Source organism: Urocampus carinirostris, chromosome 4 (genome assembly GCF_059441175.1).
Source record: "Urocampus carinirostris isolate Australia breed hairy pipefish chromosome 4, RoL_Ucar_1.0, whole genome shotgun sequence".
NCBI classification, from domain to species: domain Eukaryota; kingdom Metazoa; phylum Chordata; class Actinopteri; order Syngnathiformes; family Syngnathidae; genus Urocampus; species Urocampus carinirostris.
This window is the reverse complement of record NC_142352.1, coordinates 30,005,093-30,027,944: the sequence shown is the minus strand read 5'-3', so window position 1 is coordinate 30,027,944 and position 22,852 is coordinate 30,005,093. Positions and strand designations below refer to the sequence as shown.

General features: G+C 39.5%; 2 protein-coding genes across 3 annotated transcripts; one reads left to right on the top strand and one right to left on the bottom strand.

Moving 5' to 3' along the window:
* Positions 1-112: 112 nt before the first annotated feature.
* Positions 113-6,209, top strand: cdkn2aip (CDKN2A interacting protein). 2 transcript variants are annotated; one of them, XM_088334109.1, is made up of 4 exons: positions 113-211; positions 524-773; positions 833-939; positions 4,814-6,209. In XM_088334109.1, the coding sequence occupies exons 2-4, from the start codon at positions 526-528 to the stop codon at positions 5,419-5,421; spliced, it is 963 nt and encodes a 320-aa protein (XP_088190235.1). In that variant the 5' UTR covers positions 113-211; positions 524-525; the 3' UTR covers positions 5,422-6,209. The 2 variants fall into 2 exon arrangements, with proteins under 2 accessions (XP_088190235.1, XP_088190236.1); XM_088334110.1 differs by having other exon boundaries at positions 157-282.
* Positions 6,210-21,480: 15,271 nt separating this feature from the next.
* On the bottom strand, positions 21,481-22,474 carry cart3 (cocaine- and amphetamine-regulated transcript 3). The gene is made up of 3 exons (XM_088333226.1): positions 22,252-22,474; positions 22,011-22,094; positions 21,481-21,915 (listed from the first exon to the last, which is right to left on the bottom strand). Exons 1-3 carry the CDS (start codon positions 22,468-22,470, stop codon positions 21,808-21,810), a joined length of 411 nt encoding a protein of 136 aa, XP_088189352.1. The 5' UTR covers positions 22,471-22,474; the 3' UTR covers positions 21,481-21,807.
* Between the last annotated feature and the right edge of the window lie 378 nt (positions 22,475-22,852).

The following is a 22,852-nucleotide window of genomic DNA, read 5'->3' as shown; positions in this document are numbered from 1 at the left end:
AAATCATTATTGATGTGTAGTTGTAGAAATAAAAATTAAACACTGTGCCATCAAAACTATATATCTGTGAATATATTCAACAATTTAATGTGCGTTCGAGTATCGTCGGGAACTGTAGTTCTTTGCTGGAAACGGGAATTTCCCGAATACGTCATCAAATGGCCATGGCATGCTGTAGCTACTAGCGACACCCCGCACCAGAGAAAGCTTGGTATTTACATCGAACAAGTTAAAACGGAGATTTTCTGCAATATTTTATTAGACGTGTATAAATTGTGTCTTGTATCTTGTCTGATATGTACGCGTTGAAACACGCTGCTTATTCATCTCGGCATAATCATTTAACGTTATCGCTTTAAATGTGTCCATGGTTCTCTCAAATACAGCAACAAGTTAATCTTAAAAAAAAAAAAAAAACTAAGCAACAAAATTATTAAATTTAAAATCAATTCTGTTTATCCCTATGCATTCAATATAGGGACCTGTTATCGTATTTAAGTCAGTGTGCCTTAACAAATGGCAGGTATGGCGAAGGTGAGGACGGAGGAGGACGTAGTTTCGGAGTTCCTGTCCCAGAACCGGGAGGTGAGCCAGTGGGTCGAGACTTTGAGGGGCTACTGTGAAAACAACAAGCAGTGGTCTGCTCGCCGAGAGTTCATCCTGAAAAACATGGGTTCTTACCCATCAGTGAAACCAGGAATCGTCAACAATAGTCTGGACCGTCTTCTGTCTCTCTCCATGGTTTGGGCCAACCATGTTTTCCTCGGTTGCAGGTAAACAAAACAATTATTACTGGATACCAGCGGCTCAATTAATCCCCTTCTTTTTTAAGCTACCCAGAGGATGTAATGAACAAGATCACTGAGATGGGTGAAGGGATCCTTGTCAAAGATCCTCCAGTACATCAGTTGATGGAAAAGAGCAGTGGATCATCATCAGGTCAGAGTGAGACAAAGGATTTGTACACCAAATTCAATCACTTTTATGGGCTCCCAAAGCCAATTATCCAATTTCTCCAGTACCATTAAAAAAGAAATTAGGACTGCACGATATTGGGGGGAAAACGTACTCATAGTGACAGCGCTTTCTTATTGGGAACTTTGTTAGGGTTTCTGTCTGCTGACCGTTATTTACTTTTTGATTTTGATTGATTTTGAAAGTTTATTAAAATAGCAATTTTTAGTCTTCACAATTTTGTGGTTGTGTCGCATAGCATGCTGCTTGCAAACTGTGCCTTGTCCCCAATCGGCTAGTGCCGTTAAAATTTGCCTCCGATAACCAGTGCCATTCAAACACTCCATCACTTGAATAACAAAAGGGAGAAAAAACAAACATGAAACCATAAATCCTTGGGAAAAAAACGCATTGTCTTTGCTTTACACAATCACACTACGTTACATCGCGATATCGATAAGATTTCAGTTAGTCGTGCAGCCCCAGAAGAAATCCAATGTGACTCAAGCCGTAGCCCTGTTTAGTCACTGAGTGCTGCCTATAGGAAAAAGAAACGGATCATTTGACAATTCTTAAGCCAAATGTCAAATCAGCAGCTATCAATTACTGAATGGGGTATAGAAAATTCAACTGAGTTTCTGTGCCCCATTTCATTAGTGTTTGCTGCCGTCTCTGTTTGGGTTATGTTATATCAAATTTTCTTATTATTTTTTCCTAGTGAATGCATTCAATGATGTCAATCTAAAGAGAAATGAAAGTCAAAACAGACTTGAAAGACAGACTTGTTACAGTTTTCTTTATTTAATGTGTGGTCTATTAAGTCTGACTGCCGATAAACATGGCAACAATTTCAAGCATTTACAAGCATTCACCCCTTATTTCAAGCATTTTTCAAACCTTAAAAACACAACATAAAATTCAAGCATTTTCAAGGATTTTAAGCTCCCCTACAAACCCCGGTTTATGTAGGACCAATCCTGCTATATGTAGAAATAAGTAGATACCTAAAAATATATGCCATATAAACAAATGATGGTCCACTTTCACCCCCCTTTAGGTGGAATTTGGCTTTCGTTTGGGTTTTTCGCAGCGTGTGTCTCGGTCGGTATAATTTTATCTGGCCAGCTCCTCGTTAGTATCGGGACTGCCCAGGTCTTTCCTGTTTTGTTTGCTCCTGGTTGGTGCTCCTTGGCTGCCCACCGTGTGTTGTCTGGCTGGCTAGCCTGGGGTTAGCCCCAATTTTGCCGCGTCTCCGGTTTATTCCTGCCCGGCTTCTCATCTGGCGCCAAATGCGTTGGCTTTTTACGTTGTTTTTTTCCCTGTTAGCCGCTCTGCTCACTGCATGGTTTTGATTTGGCCGGCCTCGCGTTTTTCCGCTGCGGATGCCTTTTGTTGATTAGTCCCGATTTTTCCCCCGTTGGCGGATCCCAATGTATTGTTCTTGCCAGTTAGCCCCTTTTTGGCTGCTCGCCCTTTGTTGTACCATTATTGCATCCACCTGCGACCAGTGTTCCCTCCAAGCTGCACGCGTGCGCAATTGCGCACTGCTCGCACATTTTCGGCGCACATGAAAATCTAGCCAGCGCACAAAAATGAGGGCTCAAAATTACTAATTAAGAAGCGACTCAAGTCAAAGTTACAGTGCATGAAGGTAAAAATACACGGGTTCCCCTGACGTTGTGTCCTAAATGCGGTATTTTGAAGTCGAGTCAAAGGAAAACAAAGTTGAGTAAAGTTAGTAGAGTTTGTCGGGGAACCGGATTCTTCGGCTCGGCTCACTAAAAGGAACCGGCTCTTTCGGGTCCTAAACGACTCTTTGGGTTGTTTTTGCTTCTTTAATCCCAACATGACCAAACATTATGTAAAATTATGCACAAAATGACTTAAAGGAAGGGGGGAATAGAAAAAAAAGAAAAAAATACCAAAATGAAAAAGTAGTGAAAAGCTGAGAAAAAAAGAAACAAAACCAATAGAAAAAAGAAGAAAAAATGTAGAAAAAAGCCAGAAAAAAAGAAAAGAAAGAAATGTAAGAAAAAAGTAAATAGAGAACAAAAAGAAAAAAGTAACAGCTCGGAAAAAATAAACACAACGAGATTTTTTTTAAAGGAATTTTTAAAAAAGTAGGAAAAAAAAAGACGGAAAAAAGAAGAAAAAGTTTGTGTTGCATTCAAATAATTTCCAATTATATCAAGTGAATCTTGTTGCCAACATTGTACTTCCACTAAAAAATGTGATTAAGTACAGTTCTGTATCTTACAACCGACTAAATAAGCCCCCAAAATGTTAATATTATGCGACAAAATATATCAGGAAATAAAAAGAAATGGATATCTTGTGAAAGAATTGTAAGAACATACGACGTTTGTCGGCCGTACAACCTTTGCAATAGTACATGAGTCGATTCATTCAAAAGAGAAAAATAATTTTGCATTACCCGAAACTCAGCAAAATGTAACTTGATGTCAAGTTTTGGACATGTTTGATAATTAATTATCTTGCCCACACTTGGGATTATGGTTGCTCACTGTTTTTTCAAGCGCTGCTCACCGACCTTGTGTGAACGCTCAGACCAGTGGAAAACTAGAGGGAACATTGCCTGCGACACAATGCCTGGGCATGGTCCACAAAACTACCATATTTTCCAGACTATAAGTCGTAATTTTTCTGAATTTGGCCGGGGTTATGACTCACAATTGTAAGACTTATATGTGAAATTATTGACACATTATTACCGGATATATCATTTTAACATGGTATTTTTACGCTAAACTGCAAGAGGGCGCTCTAGGCCCATGTTGATAATTTCAACCTTGCCCTGTTGTGCTGAAAAATGCCTGGAACACATACTCCCCGACCCCCCCAGCATTCGCCACTAGCTCCAACATCACTAAAATGACATAGTATCTCATTTTGGGGAACTGTAATATAACAATAAAAGCACAGACAATTTTCACCTTGTATAGAAATCATTTTTCAGCAAGTTGAAAATATTTACTTTGGTCAAATGACACCACCTTTTCCTACTGGATTTTTCTTACTGGATATTTTCAACTTGCTCAAAAGGGATTTCTAATTCATTCAAACAAATGAATAAAAATGGCACAGAAAAGAAAATCATATTCCGCAGATTACAAGCTGTAAATAGTGAAACATCCGAAAAGCAGAAGGCGAAGGTGACAATGAGTCTGACGTAAGCGACGTAACAGCGCAAGGCGGAAGCTGTCTTATTGGATTTACTAATTTGCAGTGAAAATTATAGTTTTGTAAGCATGTTATTTATTCTACAGTTATCTGAATAACTTTATATGTTACGTCGTTACTGGAATTAACCCGCATTACAATCATGTAACGTTCGTATACCGTACAAACGTATTCAGCCCCTTGCTCTCTTTCTTTTTTTAAATTTCCCTTCAAGATGCCATTAATGTTTTTCTTGTTTTTGGTTTGATAATAAATTTCCCCCAATAGGCGACCTACATATGTTTTTTTCTTCTTAATTATGCATTTTATGGGTGGTGCCACTTACACTCCAGAGCGACTTATAGGCCAAATAATATGGTACCAAAACTTTGCTTGAAACACTTGTAACCTCCTTCACTAATTAACACGTAAAACAATATTGCGACTGGCTTGCTAGCGAGCTGAGGTTCCTCTGATGATGTCACAGCTCAGAATGACTAAAACAAGACATGCTGTCTTCAAAATGCATTGTCTTGGAAAATAGTTGGAACGTATCAATGGAATGAAAATATAGATTTTCTGCAAAAACTCATATTTTACATGTTTAAGAATTTGGAAACACCTTTAAAGCTGCAGTTTTTCATCTTGTTAAATGTCGCTTTTCTCTGATTTCACTAAGGACCTCGTGATAACAACTGTGCCAAACGGGCCCGCTACGCCGCTAATGAGCCGGACGCGCGACCTGTTGGGAAAATGTTACCAAGACCATCAAGTCAGAAGTCGGGTCCGGCCCTGCAGGCTCCGGCCGAGCACCAGCCCTTCTTCAACCGCCTCTACAAGGCAGTGGCCTGGAAGTTGGTGTCGGCGGGGGGCTTTGGGCCCAACCTGGACCATTTTGAAATCCTCTGCAGCTGCGTGGAGTCCTGCAAGCGGACCCTGACGTGTGTCTTCGTGCCGCTAAAGGACATCGCTGGCCTGCCCGCCAGCCGTGTGCAGAAGGAAGGCCACGTGTGTGAAATCCGCTGTCAGACAGTCTATATGGGAACAGGTTATGGCCGTGATGAACCCGCCGCCCGGGCCATGGCTTCCAAGGAGGCGCTAAAGGTTTTTCAAGGCAGAAAAGTGACGGTGAAGATCGCCAGGAGACGGTACAAGGGGAGGGAGGTGGAGGATTTGCTGTTAATGGACGAGCAGCCTCGCAGTCAGGGCTTCCCCCCCGCACTCAGCTATCCTTTTCAGGAAGAACCCACGGGAGACGCGTCTTTGTTGACAGGAACCGGCTCGTGATGTCCAACTTGCTGGAGCATCTACTGAACGGAGCGCTAAAGAAAGGACACAACGGTTTGGGGACCATGCCCATAAATATTTTTTGGGCATCACGAGTAGATAGGTTCACTATCCACATGTTTTGTTCTGCACTTCTTCTTTTTTAAGCGGGCCCGCTTTACTGCGTTGCAGCCTTCTTTCGTTCCAGTTAGCAGGGTAAATATCTTACTTGCGTTTTCCTCCACGGTAGGAACTTTTCATCCGACACAGGCCAACATCTCATGTTTAAGTTGTTCTTTTTTAATCACAATTTGAAATGTTGGATGGAGTGACTTTTTCAAAAGTCCAAGCTTCTATGAATCATGTTGCAGTAACTAGCATTTGCGTTTCCTCCCAGCACAACCAAGCACCGTCACTTGAAATATAAAAAAAAAAATACGGGAATGGTCAGACTCGATCTGTTTTCTTTCAGAGGGATCTTGCTTTGCTTTGACGTTTACTGTTAAAGATATACATTGAGATTGGCATCCTCTATTTCAGTTTTTGTGGGTTAAAGCTCATTGCATATACTCTTACTTATTATTATTATTATTTGGAATTCTGTACCTTGTTTCTAATTGATTCACTCTATTGAGTGTAGAGATGTGAGGATTGCTGCTCTGCTTTGTGTTTTGTATATTTGTTTGGAGTGTAGATGAAGATGAGCGGCTGGTTTATTGTGACACAAATATTCTCACCACTTTATGTTACTGGAAGTTTACATAATTGCTTATTTCAAGTTTTCATTTTGATTAAACACAATTCTTTAAGGTTTGGTCTGATGTTTCTCTGTCACCGTATGAATGTATGCTAAGTGGTTTTCAGTGCTAAGCTGATCAGGTATACACAAAAGTTTTGCTCCAAAGTCTGCCAGTACGAACTGCTCTTTAAACGTATACAATACTTCGTCATACTAGATTCATGTTTAATTCATGGAAAATCATCTTACATCATCAAATGACGGTTGACACTAATGCACTAAGTAAGAACTGCAGCAAAAATCAAAATTTCATTTTAAACTGTTAAATGGAGATCGTGACAGAATTGGACTGAGACAAAAGGAAAAAACGCAAACTTTGGTGGCTGAGGTGAGATTTCATTTTTTATTGTCTTTAAAATGTTTATCTTTTTGGAAAAAACTGGTATCCCTTTGGGCAGTTGTGACAGCGTGGTTACAGTGTTAGCTTAAGTAGCATTAGCATCTTAATTTCCACACAAACTCAATCCAATGGTGTTATTTACCTCATAAAAGCTAAATATAGTACTAAGCGCTTTTAATATAACGTATTTACTTTTTTGTTTCATCAAATGTCATAATTTTGCATTTACTAGTTTGACAGATATATTAAAATAGCAGGGGTAAATGGCACTATTTCAGTGAACATTATTTTTTTCTCGAATACTTTTTCTGAATCCCAAATATTTAACATTTTTAATAGTTTTTCTTGAATGATCTGTCATACTAAATTTATTTTTAGGGACACTTTTGGTTATTGGCTATACATAAAACATGACTTGACTTTACTATATCAAACCTTCCTGTGTGGAGTTTGCATGTTCTCCCCGTGCTTGCGTGGGTTTCCTCCGGGCACTCCGGTTTCTACCCACATTTTAAAATCTTGCATGTCAGGTTAATTGGCTGGTCCAAATTGTCCCAGGCGTGAATGATTTAATGAGTTGTCTGTCCCTGTGTGCCCTGCAACTTGGCTGGAAACCAGTTCAGGGTGTCCCCTGCCCACTGTCTGAGATATCTGGGATGGGCTCCAGCATCCCTGTGACCCTACTGAGGATAAGCGGTGAGGATAATGGATGGATGACCTGATTATTATTAATAGTCTCCAACTGAGAACAGACTGTTACCAAATGGAACCACTAGAGGACAGAATTGCTTTCTTGTCTTTCTAATCTTTTCACAGATGTACGAACCATTTTCCGTGAACCCAATGTAGTATTAGTATTTTAAGTTGGTGTTTCACTGTCTTACAAATACAATGGGAATTCAATTACTGGAGAATAGACAGTTACATGTTCATAGTTGATCATGAGATAGATCCCAAAAGTTGATGAAAAGCACCTCTAAAGACGGCTAAAGGGACCATGGTTAATATTTGACCACTAAATGTCACTATTGCGTAGTGCATGAGTCCTCAAATATAAATCTTAAAGGTCCATAATTGTCTTTTTTTTGTTTCAAACAAGCATTAGTCCTTTTTTTATGACGGTAAAGTCAAGTCACATTTATTTGAATAGCCCTTGATCACAAAAATGTCTCAGGACTGCACAGGTTACAATTACACCATTCCCTGATCTTAAACCAAGATGCAGGCAAGGAAAAACTCATTACCTCCGCACGGGGAAAATAAGAAACCTTGAGAAGGGGCCTCACAAGTGGTAATCATCATTTGTAGAGTCGTAGATTTTTAAAACAGCATGCTCAGCTATTGTGTGTACAAGTGTACAAATCACAATTTTAAGCAACACAATTTTTTTTGCTATTCCAAGAGGAAACAGGGTAGTAGCCTGTGGCTGCTCGCCATTAAAATAACAGACTGGGCTGAGGACATCATTAGGAATGTCTGCGTTTGTGGTGGGAAGTTATCATGCCTATCTGGGCTAGATACACTTAAATGCCTTAGTATGTGTACGTAAGTACGATAAGTGTCTGGAAATTGTAAGTGGTTGCTACCAATGCCTTCTATAGATTGTAAGTTTGCTACTACTAGTGCTAGCTAGTACAACATTTATAATAACAATTAAAACAGTAATAATAACATTAATAACATAATACATTATGATATTGTTTTTTAATAATTATTATTGATTAATTGTCATTATCATTATCATTATTGATCCCACCAGCACTAACAATGTATTGAAGCCAATGAGAGTAAGTTCTTAAATTATGTGTGAACCATGGGCGTAACCAACATGTATTTGGGGATGCTCAAGCTCCCCCAAATTCAACCCAAGCACCGCCAACATTATATAATTTTTAAAACCCTTTTCCTTAATAATGCACATGATACGCTTAAATATGATGAAAACGATAGATGAACAAATTTAAAAGAGTAAAAGTAGTTTGACCAGTAAGTATAGAAGAATTTCACACATATTTATGTAAGCTTTTGACATGTGTTTATGAGACCATTTTAGTTCTGTTAGTGAGACTGTTTTGCCTATCTCTGTGAACGTTTCACAAATGTGTATGGAAGTGTTTGACCAAGAGGTATTTAAGCATTTCACACACGTTCATTTTGATTTTCGACATTTATTTTATGAGACCATTTCAGTTCTATTAGTGTGTTTTACCTATCTTTGTAAATACAAACGTTTCACCAACTTGACCAGTATTAAGCATGGAAGCTTTTGACACGTGTTAATGTAAGCTTTTGACATCCATTTATCTAATCTAAAAATCTCATCTCATCTCATCAGCCGTACCGCTTATCCGCAGTAGGGTCGCGGGGGGGCTGGAGCCCATCCCAGCAATCTCCGGGCAGTGGGCAGGGGACACCCTGAACTGGTTGCCAGCCAATCGCAGGGCACACAGGGACAGACAACTCATTCGCTCATTCACACCTAGGGACAATTTGGACCGGACAATTTGGACCGGCCAATTCGGACCGGCCAATTCACCTGAAATGCATGCACGGGGAGAACATACAAACTCCGCACAGGAAGTCTAGAGCTGGATTTGAACCCACGACAGGTTCCCATGACATGAACTGTGCCGCACAAGCGCTAACCACTGCGTCACCGTGCTGCCTAATCTAAAAATATCTCATTTAAATTTAAAATAATCAAACTCTAAACTACTTTATCAATCCCGATTTGTGTGTTTGTGACTTTTAGGCTCCAAACAGCTGAATCGATTTTTGTAAAAATATATGCAGTTGTACTTCAAGCCTTTGTGAGTGTCTTTAGCTGGGTCTCACACCAAGGCACCCCCAATAAATAGCAACAAAATCAATAAACATCTGCTTTCATGTGGTTTGCTTTTGTGGGGTCTCTTATGGCCCCTGGCAGTTAATATGGGTACTGCAGCTCCCTGGCCACTCCAAGCAGCTGAATACAAACTTCTATCGGCCTGGTCCATTTTGCTTGTGTGTTTGTAAGACCATTTTAGTGCTGTTAGTGAGCATTAGTTACCTATCTTAATGAACGCTTCACAGAATTTCTCCCTTTTTCTGTTTAAGCTTACGACATGTGTTTATGAGACCATTTCAATACTGTTTGTAAGCATGTTGTACCTTTCTATCAAAATGTTTGATAGAATAGAATAGAACATACCTTTATTGTCATTGTTACAAAATGAGTTAACATATTGTGACAACGAAATTGGGCATGACACTCCAGTTTCACACATTCACAGTGAGGTAAAAAAAAAAACCAAGAAGATAAAGGAACAGAGAAGATAAGGTTATAAAACAAGAAGGATAAGGTTATAGTTGGTCAGGGAGTTTGGAGTTTGGAAGCGTTTTGGGTACAGTTTATGAAAGGAGTGGGCTAACCTTTTAGCATTGGGTTGACAGAAAGGCAAAAAGACTAGAAAGGAAAAAAAACAACATTTTTTGTATCCACCAATACAGTCTCAAATCCAATACCTCGCAATACATGAGGGAAATGGACAATGTAGGCCTTCTAATTTCTTATATGGTTGCTGCTATTTTGAAAAGACCTATATCCAATTTTAAGATTATTTTCATTTTAAACATTAGATTCATGCCCAAAATATTTAAAAACGACAAAAAAGGAGTTTTAAAATAGCATCAACAATATGTATTTATGTTTAAATATACATGCAGACATGTATATTTACATTTTATTTTTTTTTGGTCTATAAATAGACCATTTCCTCTAATAGTTTTTAAAACAGTTAGAGTTAAGGCAAACTAATATATTCCATCCCTTTTTTCAAATACTAAAATTACATTAATATCTCAAATGCAACAGGGTAGCTCAAAAGTGGGTGTAACTCGATGAATGAGCTACCCTGATACGTAATAATAACAGGTGATTAAAAAAAGTAAGTAAAGAAAAGTGTGTTAATAGAAAACTGATTTAAATGTTCAGGACACTGGAGACCAAAGTGCCACCAAATCAACACATTTTTATTAGTATTGTTGTTGTTGTTTTTTTTAATAATACGGATTATGATTATTTTTTTAACATTTGGCAGGCTGGATCCAGAATCTTGACAGGCTGCATGTGCTGGCCGGCCATAGTTTGCCGACTCCTGGTTCATGAGCTTCTTTTACTTTTGTTTGTGAACCAAAATGGTTGACCAGTGTAAATGTAAGCTTTTGACATGTGTTTATGAGACCATTTCAGTTCTGTTAGTGAACTTGTTTTACCTTTTTTTTTTTTTTACAAACAAAAACATTTTACTCTTATTTATAGGCATTTCAGGTGCAACTGTGAGAGACAACCCTGAATTATGGCCCATGCCCCAGACGGCACCCCAGAGACGCTTTTATGACCTTTTCGGGACAAAAAAGCTTATATAGAGCCTGAGCATGAAATTCAAAAGAAGGGAGACTGATATCCGAAACTGCACACAGAATGGTAGAACTGTACATCAAATGTTCTAAATGAGGGGGAGTCAAATTGCGGCCCCCAATAGTTTGAAGCCTCCGCCGTTATATGAATGTTTAGTGTTATTGCTGAAAATTTGGTGCTTTTTACTTAAGCCAGGCCTCGACATTTGCTGACAATTTACTCTCAAATGTGGCTACAATTACAGTATGTGCAAGATACAAAAGTACTGCAATAACTTGGGAAACTGGAGATCCATCAGGCGCGTTTTAAATGTGGTATTTGGAAGTAATTGTATTTAGCTGACTGCTACCGTTAAAAAAAATAAATAGAAAGACGGCGGGAAAGAGAGAAAACACATGCACAAAAGAGGGACCGAGGGAAAAGAAAGTTTGACCACGGTGTCTATCTGTCTTGCAAGATGACTTGTTGGCTACTACCTGGTTTGGCCTATGGCACATACAGTGCCTAGCGAAGGTATTCTGCCAGAATCGCCCTGTATTTGGCTTTATCCATCTTCCCATCAACTCCCTGCTTAATAAAAGCAACACCTGAGTATGATTATGTCACCACCATGTTCGACAGCAGTGATGGTCTTTTCAGGATGATGTGCAATGATACTGTTAAGGCAAACAAAACGCTTTGCATTCAGCCTAAAAAGTTCCATTTTGGTCTCCTCTGACCCGAGCACCTTGTTCCACATGATATTTGTGTGTCCGATGTGGCTTCTTGCAAACACCAAACGGGCCCTTTGTGGTATTTTTCAGAAAGGTTTATTTTTTTCCCACTCTTCCATAAAGGACAGATGTATGCAGAGTACGACTAATAACTGTCTTATGCAAAGGTTGTCCCACCACAGTTGTGTATGCCTGCAGGTCATCTAATGGGATAATGGGTCTCTTTGTTGCTTCCCTGGTTAGTTTTCTCCTTGTTTGGGCCAAAATTTTAGAGGAATGAACTGTTCTTGGTGAGTTTGCAGTTGTTTTATGCTCTTTACATTTTGATATTATTGTCCACACAGTACTCTGTAAGATGCGTTGTTAAATCTTCTTGTATCCCATTCTGCCTTGAACTTGTTTCCCCAGACCTGCCTTGTGTGTTCTTTATTCTTCATAATGCACTCCAGTGTCATTGTTTGTTCATGTTAGTCATTCAGGTCTACCCTGGATCATACAGAAGTCATCAGTTAACACTTAGAGTTGGTTGGCTGAGCTGAGAGAACAAGGGGCCATATTTTCGAAACACTTTCCTTCCAGTATGTATTATAATATGGAATGTTGAACATATTTTGATTTTTTTATTAGCCTTAAGTTTGAAGCCTGATATGTGGCAATATGGCAAAATGTTTCTGGGGGGGGAATCGTTTTAATAACTTTTCACTAAATTTGATAATGGTGTGACTGTGCAGCCACATAACCTATGTAAATATGTACATTTGTGAGGGATTGTTACATGTAAATGCACAGGAGATATAGCTTTAAGACACAATTATTAAGGAAGTCAAAGGTGTAGGATCCAATTAGCATATGTTTTGTCCGATACCTTTTCGGAGATGTTACGTTAACTTTGTTTTTGTTTTTTTACATGTTTTGTTTTGTTTACTCGTGTTCTAAATAAAGTTTAGTTTGTTCATTTATTCATTCATTCAATTTGGATCATCTGATTATATTGTTGTAATAATGAAATCCGATTTATAACTTCCTCATTTAATCGTAATTATGTAACTTCAGTTGTGTTTAATTTTATTGTCAGAAGTGGTCCTAAGTGCCATTGTTAGGTCAACCACCTTTACTTCTTTGAGTGGAATTTACTATTTGAGACAGGAAACATACATTTTAGCTCAGATGTGTAAACAACAACATTTCCTTGTATATCATATCAATTAACATTCTGCTTATGTCTGCGTTAACAAAATACAATGTATTTGAGCAGCTTGAGCAAAGATTCCCGAAGATGACAAGGTTGTCTTCAGTGGGATAGTGATCCATTCAACTGAATGTTTAACTTTGTAATAGATTTTCAATCAGCTTACGGACTGGACTGCCATTTTTGTATAAGAACGATGGTACACCATATCAGTCTTCGCAAATGTGAATTGTTACGGCTATTGTTTGTAGTTCATTTAATCCCGAAATATATTCCATAAATCAAACATTTAAAGGAACAATTGCACAATTGCAGTTATTACTTATGATTATTGTCGATGTTGACCTTATTTTGTCTATTGTTACAAACGCAACAGCCATTGCAGCCTGGTCATCCTGGAAAGAGAGTTACCTTGTGTGTGGCCTCTTCTCAAGGTTTTTTTTTTTGCCGTGAGAGTACATGTCTCACAAGCGTAGAGTAAGATGGAACTAACCAGCACTTGCATGGGTCAGATTTTTGAGTTATTGCTATGTTCTTGTCCCTTCAGATGGGATTAAGTCTAGCAAGTTTGGCTATGGTTTGAGCTATTCTGACTATGATTTCTGATTCTGACCCCTCTGCTGATATGACAGCTCCAAGATATTAAAATGTAGGGACAGGTTCCAGCTCTTGCAGCTTAATAGTGATGTTTGTGGGGTTGTAATGACCAACAACCCTCAATAACTTGGTGGTTATTCGTAATGCCTTTTGTTTTTTCCATGCTTATTTCCATCCCATACTGTTTTGATGCTTTGTCCACACGATTGACCAGATCTCTGAGTCTGTTCTTTTCGTGATTTCCTGCCAAAGAGACCCCATGCTTGCAAGACTTGTACGATGTATTAATCATTTCATTTGATATGTGGGTGGGGTATTGTGACAAGCTAGACTTTCTTCAAATATTAGTGTAAACATCATCTACCTTGGGAAGTTTGCTGGTGTTGGCAGTCTGTGACGTGTGGTGAAAACGTCGATACTGTTGCTAAGCAATATCAGCTTCAGGCTCTCTCATTTGTCGCCTTTGTGTCTCATCTATTACTCTCTCAATCACTTGTGCCACATCTTCTCATTTGACTTTATTTATGTCTCGGTCAAGTTATTGCACACAAATGAGCCCATTGGTTTGGGCGGTGCAGGTGGTTTTGTCACATTACAATTAGAGGTTATTTCCTCAGGAGATCAGCGATAAATCCTCCTTGTCAAAGTGCAGGAGAAACCGAAATGAGCAACAACAAAGGTATTTCCAAATTCTTAAATATCCAAAATGTCAGGAAACATTAAATGTTTTTTTTTGCATAAAATCTCCATATATTTATTCGGATTTACAACGGATGTACAAATAAAACATCCTGCAATTTGTTCAAATAAATAAGAAATTGTTTTTTGGATCTGCACTAGTGATACAGTGTTGTGAGAATTGAACAAGGAGCTTCGAAAACTTCCATTCTGTGTAGAGAATTGTACTACAGTCATTGAGAAAGCAAAGTTTTGGTAGCTTTGTGGAGAACGCTTAGGTGTTGTGTCAAAGGTGGATGCAGTAATGGTACAACAAAGGGCGAGTTGCCAAAAAGGGGCTAACTGGCAAAAATTACACACTGAGAGCCGAGATGACCGGGAGGATCAACAAAAGCATCTATCCTGTTGCCAAGCAATATCAGCTTCAGGCCCTCTCACCTGAGGCTCTCAATTTGTCGCATCAGTGTCTAAATCCATCACTTTTTCAATCACCACAATTACCTCTTCCTTTCAATTGACTCTGTTCACGTCTCTGTCAAGTTATTGCACACAAAAGAGACAGCAAATCAGTTTGCCCCCCTGCGGGTGTTAGGTTTTGTGACATTACAATTGGAGGCGATTTCCCCCGAGACACATGTGACGAATCTTCCGTGTCCAGGTGCAAAACATGTTGAAATGAACAAGGTTAAGGGCAGGCGGGTCCGTTTCTAAGTGCTGTTTAATTGTATTGATTATGTTTATCAGTTTCATTGTAATTTTTTTTTTTTAAAACATTTTTTTTCAGGTGAGTGTCGTCCAAAAGTATGTGAAGCGTATTTCAAAGCTTGTCTACTTTATTATGTACGGATTCAGGGTTGTTTTACAAAACAATTGCAACATATTACAAATGTATGGGCAAAATATAGAAAATTAATTTCATTAACACTTTTTATAATGTATTACTATTTAATTGTAATTACATATCCTTAAAGTCATGTGAAAAAAACTTTTCATTTCAAGTTACATTTATTTGTATAGCCCAGGGTTTGGGAACCTATGGCTCTTTCCATGAGTAGGCTCGGCGATAAAACAGAATTTGTTGTATTGTTTATCACAAAGTTAGATGCAAAGACTATTTTAGCACTTGCAATATTAACAGGGTTCGGTCCAGCGTTTATAGGGGACGGTTTTAAGTACAGTTTTGAGGCAAGGTGTCAATCCAACAGACCCCGTTTTGGCTGTAAATCGCTAAAAAATCATTAAATGGAAGCTCATTAAACATTCTATTTTCACTGTTGAGACACTTTATGACGAAAACCCACGGAAACAAACTGTAAACACCCCAAACCTCTAGGTAAGCACCAATAGCAATTTGATTGGGTGAGCGGTAGGGATGGGTGGAGCTATACTCACAGGGTGCGAGCACTTCTCCCCCTCCCTACAGCGCCTTCTACACTGAAGGTAAATAATAGTCGTTGGCAGTAATTTGTGACATTGTTTTAAAAAAACGTTTGCTCGTACCTTGTTTTAAAACCATTATCTTGAACAAAAATGAGCCTCAAAAAGAGCCTTCACTCGCTTAAGTAACTGCGGGAGGGATACGGATTTTAAGTGGTATATTTATATCAATATGAAGCTTTGAATTTCATTGACACTTTGTATGATGATAGTAAAGCCATTGTATTCTATTCTATTCTATTCTTTATGAGACACAGGTACCATTATTATTATTTCATGGATTTTATCAAACCTCACATAGTGAAATAAAATGAGCTGTAGAATTAATATTTGTCTGGAGATTGGTTTTGGCGGTTTTGTTGAATATTGTCTTAAAATATATGGTCTGGCTCGACCCCTGGTATAGCCTGTGTCTCATTCAATGTTATACGGTTTTCTCAAATTGGAAAAACTGGTGCCAGCTAATTTTCATCATCTTGATTCATTTTTGAAGGCTTAAAGAAAATGTAGTTCTCTAGCTATATACAGTAGGCATATCAAAAGAAAGCTTGAACAGCAGGATGTTTCTGGCTTTTACTATGTTATAGTAGACAAAATTTGAACATTGCTAGGTTTCTTGAAAATACTCATTTCCAAGAGAAAACAAGCCTTTGTGAAAGGATGTATTTTAAGCACAACTTTAACTTGGGTGCTTTTTTTTTTGCATTTGTGATACCTCCAATATCCAAACGATCCTTTCCATAAACAACAAAAGGGTACTTTGCTGGCTAAATAAATCAATTGAAAGAACTGATGCATTAACTCTGCAAGAACTTTCCAGCTCCAATGATTCAGTAAATTGATCACACAGTCTTGGTCACAATGGCAATCACGTTCCTGAAGACGTGCATGTAACGTCATCCCTCTCTAACCATACGATGACGATGGGATAATCTCATCTCTTTTTCAAAGGAAAAAGTTAACTGCCGTTATTTGTCTATGGACTCCATGTTTCGCAACTTTAACTACACTGCTTCCTTACGCCTAATGGCCACATGGGTCTGCCGACACACTGTAATTTGCCGGATATAGGGCCCGGTCACACAGCCGTTTGCGTCTGAATCACGCCATCAGCAGTGCTTTACACGCGGTCGGAAATTCACACGCGGTTGGCAGTGCGAAAAAGTTTTGCGCTGCTCAAAACTTTAGGGCCCGGTCACAAAGCCTTTCACGGGCGTATCGCGGCTGAATCACGGCCAGAAATTTCTTCCCGTGGAGCAGACGATGTTGGACGCTTGGAGATCGCCATATAGACGAGATACAGCAGTGCTTTACACGCGGTCGGAAATTCACACGCGGTTGGCCGCGCGAAAAAGTTTTGCGCTGCTCAAAACTTTAGACCACGTGTTAACCGCGGGCGGCACACGAGGTAATGACGCGGAAATGACGCGGAACGACGTGCTCTGGCCGCGGCCAGGGCGTGGTTACACATGGGTAGGACGCGAAATTTCAGCGGGTAATCGTGGGTGGAGCACGGTCATAGCATGTTCTGCGCCTGTATCGCGGTGTTATTACGTGAAATTAGCGTGTTACGCGTGTGACGGTCAAACGCCTTTCTCCGCGTATATACAGCGCGATTTGCCGAGCACACGTCAGTTGTGCTCGAGACGTCAAGGGGTGAACATGGATCCCCATCACCGTAGTGACCTCGTCTTAATCCATTTTTATTTCTTGACATTTCTTTTCATTTGATAACAAGATAATAAAATAAAAATGAAAAACTATTACAATAATAACATATTGGCTTCTTCGGTGCCAGAGCTTGAAATCTTGATCTTCACGGGACTGTGTCTTGAGCGGTTATGATTTCTACACCCCGGTGTTATGCCGAGAAATGCATCCCTGCCGAGATTTGCATCCCCTCGCTACTACAACCACTTTTACCTCGTTTTATCTCACTTTTAGGGAATGTAATGGCGAACATATAACCAAATCCACTTCGTCTTGCATTTGTTGGGAATGTAATACAACATAAACCATTCCGTCTTTGTTTTTGTTGTGAACGTAATCGAACGGTAATGCACACCGCATATAAATCACTTTTGAGAACTGTTATGCACTCTACCGTAAAGCTTATTATGCAGAAATAAGCTTTATGGTAGAGTGCATAACAGTTTCAATACGAGCGATTTGAATAGAAAAAGGCAAAATAAACATGTTACCTGCTCAAAAGTGATTTGTATACGGCGTGCATTACCGTTCGATTACATTCACAACAAATACAAAGACGGAATGGTTTAAGTTGTATTACATTCCCAACAAATGCAAGACGAAGTGGTTTTGGTTATATGTTCGCCATTAAATTCCCTAAAAGTGATATAAAAGTGAGATAAAACGAGGTAAAAGTCATTGTAGTAGCGAGGGGATGCGAATCTCGGCAAGGATGCATTTCTCGGAATAACGCGGCTCGGCAGCTTCTATACCCGTGGTCCACACGAGAAAATGACGCAGAAATGACGCAATGAGGAAGAGGAACAGTCTCCGGCGTCTGTTTTGTGGGCATACCACCGATGAACAGCGGGTTGGCCAATTTTGCGCATTTTCCATCGCGGGCAACCACGGGCAAAAAAAAAAAAACGCAAAATTTTACCCGCGATACAGACGCAAACGGCTGTGTGACCGGGCCCATATGAAGCGGGCTTCCTTGATATGTGCACAAAGCTCTGATCAAAGCCACTCCTCCCATCTGATGGTGCTTTATCATACCGAAACCATTAAAGGTCAGAGAAACAGGCAGTTGTTGTCCTAGGATCAGTTATCCCTCTAAGCTGCGCGCGTGCGCAATTGCGCGCTGCTCGATCATTCTCGAGCCAGCGCACAAAAATGAATGTTCAAAATTACTTATTAAGAAGCGACTTAAGTCAAAGTTACAGTGCATGAAGGTAAAAATACACGGGTTCCCCTGCCGTTGTGTCCCAAATGCGGTATTTTGTAGTCGAACGAAGTTGAGTAAAGTTAGTAGAGTATGTCGAGAACCGGCTTCTTCGGCTCGGCTCACTAAAAAGGAACCGGCTCTTTCGGGTCCTAAACGGCTCTTCAAGTTGTTTTTGCTTCTTTAATCCCAACATGACCAAATATTAAGTACAATTATGCACAAAATGACTTAAAGGAAGGGGGGAATAAAACAAAAAAGAAAAAAATACCCCCCAAAAAAGTAGTGAAAAGCTGAGAAAAAAGAAACAAAAGGAAGAGAAAAAAGACGGAAAAATTAAGAAAAAAAGCCAGAAAAAAACAAAGAAAGAGATGTAGGAAAAAAGTAAATAGAGAACGAAAAGAAAAAAGTAACAGCTCGGAAAAAATAAACACAATGAGATTTTTTTAAAAAGAATTTTTTTTTAAAAAGTAGGAAAAAAAACACAGAAAAAAATAAGAAAAAGTTTGTGCTGCATTCAAATAATTTCTTATTATTGTTTGATAATTAGTTATCTTGCCACACTTGGGATTAAGGTGGCTCACTGTTGTTTCAAGCGTTGCCCACCGACTTTGTGTGAACGCTCAGACCCGTGGAAAATTAGAGGGAACATTGCCTAGGACCACAGGTGTAATCCCACGTTCCCAAGAATCTGGTGTTTCTGCTCTTTACTCCTCGTTCGTTGATCAACAGCAGACATGGGGACTTGAGACTTAGTGACTTGGACTCGAGTCGACTCGAGTCGCTGTTTTTATGACTTGTGACTTGACTTGGACTTGGCAATCTAAGACTCGGGACTTGACTTGTGACTTGACTTGCCCAAGAAAAAAATACTTGGGACTTACTTGGGACTTGAAGGTGAAGACTTGAGACTTACTTGAGACTTGCACATGTGTGACTTGGTCCCATGTCTGATCAACAGCAATATGTTACTTTAGGACGAGAGGATGAGCCGATGCAAGAAGCCAGGGCACAGCCCTTACAGGAGGAGAGGCGTCGTCAACAACAGCCAGGTCCGTGCTTTTAGTTCAGGACGCAAGGTCATCTATATTCTGCCTCCAGAGCCAAAAAGACCCCTATGGTGAGTCAGTTCACAGTCCTTAATTTCACTCCGCAAAAGCTCACATCAGTTAGGATTGTCCACCGACTGGGTTACCAGACCTCTCTGAGTCTAATGGGTTCTTATAAGACATGATTTTGCCGTGTGTTACAATCACTGAAGTAGATAACTAAGGCAAGGTGGTTGGATGGGGGAATACCGACAACACTCCAAGTTTAGTCGTACCAATTGTCTTATGTTCAAATTTGTAATTTGTCTTTTGTCTTTTTGTTTTTGATCTTTTGTGCCGTCTTTTGATTTATGTATTGCGATGACATGTTCAGTCAATTTAAACTATAAGTGTAAACTGAGTCTTGTTCAGTCTCTTGCGATCAATCTCCCAAACTCAAATGTGTGATTTACAATTGTCATCCAAACTGACATAAGCCATTTTCAGCATTGAAGCCTTCTACCAGAGTACAGTAACTGTTACATTGAGAACATGGTTTACCAATTTGACTGCCCTGTCTGTGCACAAAGAAATAAAAACCTGTTATTCCAACAGCACTGACATGTTCATTGAAGCAGAAATTTAATTTTGTGTGATAGACTAAGAATTTTGCACAAAATCTGTTTTTGCAGGTAAACCACAGTGTTTTGCTACCTGTTTCATGTGTTTTGAGAAATAACAAACTGTTTTGAGAATTTCAGTAGGCAGGGGACACCCTGAACTGGTTGTTAAACTATCATGTATAAACATATTTTTATATACTCGAAGGACAAGAAATATGTACTTATTTTACATAACATGATCTCACCTAAAAGGAGCTTAGAAGATGATGGCGGTGCGCACGGACGCAGCGGCTCACAGCTCTTCAGCTAATTTTCTATTTATTACCGTTCTCTTGTCTTTTTTGCTTTCTTTTCTGGACACATGCATGGCCAATAATACTTATTGTCGGGAGGAACTTATATGTGATTTTAAGGTTCTGTTGGTATTATACAAAATCATGCATGAACTTGCTCCCTCATATCTTGCAGATTTGATTTCCCCCTTTGTTCCGGTCCGGAGCCTTTGCTCTGAAAAGGCTGGTCAACTAGTGATCCCAAAAGCCAAAAGAAATCCGCAGGTTCGAGAGCGTTCTCCATCCGGGCCCCGGTGCTGTGGAATGCTCTTCCCCCTGAGATTCGATCTGTAACCTCAGTGGAAATGTTTAAATCTAAGCTTAAAACACACTTCTACTCTATAGCATATGAATAATCTATATTTTATGTTGATAATATGTGTATTATTTGCCCTCATGTAGGTTTTAGATGAGGGGATGGTGTCATAATAGTCTGTAATAATAGTTTGCAATAGTCTTTGATCTGTGTAGCACTTTAAGACTCTTTGTAATTAAGGGCTATACAAATATACATGACTTGACTTGATCTGAGAAACGTATAGCAGTTGAGAAAAATGTAAATCATGTTTCTAAAAATACCTTCTTAGAATCACAATATCCACACCTGAGAGCTGCTCCTTTGTGATATCATGAACTTTGGGTGGTGTTCAGCAGGACAAAGGCCCAATGCTTCCGCCTTGTTCTTGTAAAAATTAAAGAGGTGAGTGTGAGTGCCATTCCTCTCTTTGTGGTATAATCTCTTTCCAATCTGACTACGCGGCGTCACCGAGCCTTCTTCCGTCATGAGCCTGCATGCCCGTGGCTTCTGGACTGTCACGGCCAATCACGCTTGCTGACAATACAAAACGATTTTGTGCCGGCAGACATTGGGTGAAAGGCTGTTAATTATGTCACTTTTGGGGAACATAAAACGAAAGGCAATGTCACTCAGTCACATTCACAAAGTGCTGCATAGGCACTGCTTTACAAAACACGATTCAAATTGTTCTTTTTCTCGTGAATCACGATAAATACATACACATATTTATCTGAAGCCAGGTTACACCACTGCTTTAATTAAAATGATCCCACACAGGGAAGTATATGAAAGGTATGATTAAAACATTGATTTTGACATGATGGAGTGAGTTTATGGTGCATTCAAATCTTTACCTCTGTGTGAGCATTTGTGATTTGTTTTTGCTTAATTTACAGTACACATTGTCATCGACGGTGATGAAGAAAAAAAAATACATACACACAGATAATATTCATTCGTCATCTTCGTGTGTTCAAAATGACTTCATAAAAATATGACATAAGGAATTGAGTGACAGTTTCTCATCTTAAATGCTACATTTTACATTGAGAGCTGAGCAGCCTCATAAGCACTTGAGCAGGAAAAAGTTGCAGAAAGCTCCCCGGGGACAATCACACATCTTCCCGATGCGAGCTCCTTTCCTCACCGCGCACTGTTCCCCGATGTCGCACTAAAAATGAAGCGCAGGGCAGAGGGTTTTATTCAGTCGATACAGAAAATCATCTCCGGGGATGTGATTCGTTAGAAATCAATAGAAACAAATACCATCGGGACTTGGCCAAATTTCTTCTCCCACATTGGCAGGCGTTTTGTCTGCAGCTTTTCAAGAACTTCCTGGAGTGCTCCAAGCTTACAAACAAACAGCAACACAATTAACACAATAGAACCAGACAGTCTAGTTTTGGTAATATAGTCCGTGCTAAATCTATGTGTGGCCTGAAATTTTAGCGACCCCAGCATCAACGCACTTCAATTAATATAAAAAATGGTAAGTCCAGAGTCTTACCAGTTGCTTCTCGCTGGTCAGGTTTGGACCTTTTGGATAGAAATCCCGCAGGGCTCTGGGACTCAGCTCCTCATCAGATTCGGCATCGGTAAACTGGGTTTGAGCAGGAATGCACGAGTCCAACAACAGCAGCAGCACCGCGCACAAGAGCGCGCCACTGAGCCGTCTGGAGCTCTGCGCTGTCAGCAACGACCTCCCCTTCATCACCATCATCAGCATGTGACCACCCTCAAAGAGCCAACACCTTTATATTCGACGCCTGCCATCTACTTGCTCCACCTCACCGTTTTATTTTTTCTTTTCTTGCCAAGTTTTCCCATGCGTAGCAGGCATGTTGTGAGTCATCAAGTCAAAGCTGCTGGGCAAATTGGGCTCGAAAAGTAAACAAAATCAATAACACTATGGCTGTGGGGTTGCTCCTACAAACAAACAAAATTCTGAATGGATAGATAGATAGCTAGATAGATAGCCAGATAGATAGCTAGATAGATAGATAGCTAGATAGATAGATAGATAGATAGATAGATAGATAGATAGATAGATAGATAGATAGATAGATAGATAGATAGATAGATAGATAGATAGATAGATAGATAGATAG

Bases quoted from the DNA above. Each gene is read 5' to 3' on its own strand.
- cdkn2aip (XM_088334109.1), top strand. From the start codon at position 526: ATGGCGAAGGTGAGGACGGAGGAGGACGTAGTTTCGGAGTTCCTGTCC. The intron at 774-832 runs GTAAACAAAACA...TTCTTTTTTAAG, and splicing joins CATGTTTTCCTCGGTTGCAG to CTACCCAGAGGATGTAATGA. The intron at 940-4,813 runs GTCAGAGTGAGA...GATTTCACTAAG, and splicing joins GAGCAGTGGATCATCATCAG to GACCTCGTGATAACAACTGT.
- cart3 (XM_088333226.1), bottom strand. From the start codon at position 22,470: ATGCTGATGATGGTGATGAAGGGGAGGTCGTTGCTGACAGCGCAGAGC. The intron at 22,095-22,251 runs GTAAGACTCTGG...TTTGTTTGTAAG, and splicing joins TGACCAGCGAGAAGCAACTG to CTTGGAGCACTCCAGGAAGT. The intron at 21,916-22,010 runs GTATTTGTTTCT...CTTCATTTTTAG, and splicing joins AATTTGGCCAAGTCCCGATG to TGCGACATCGGGGAACAGTG.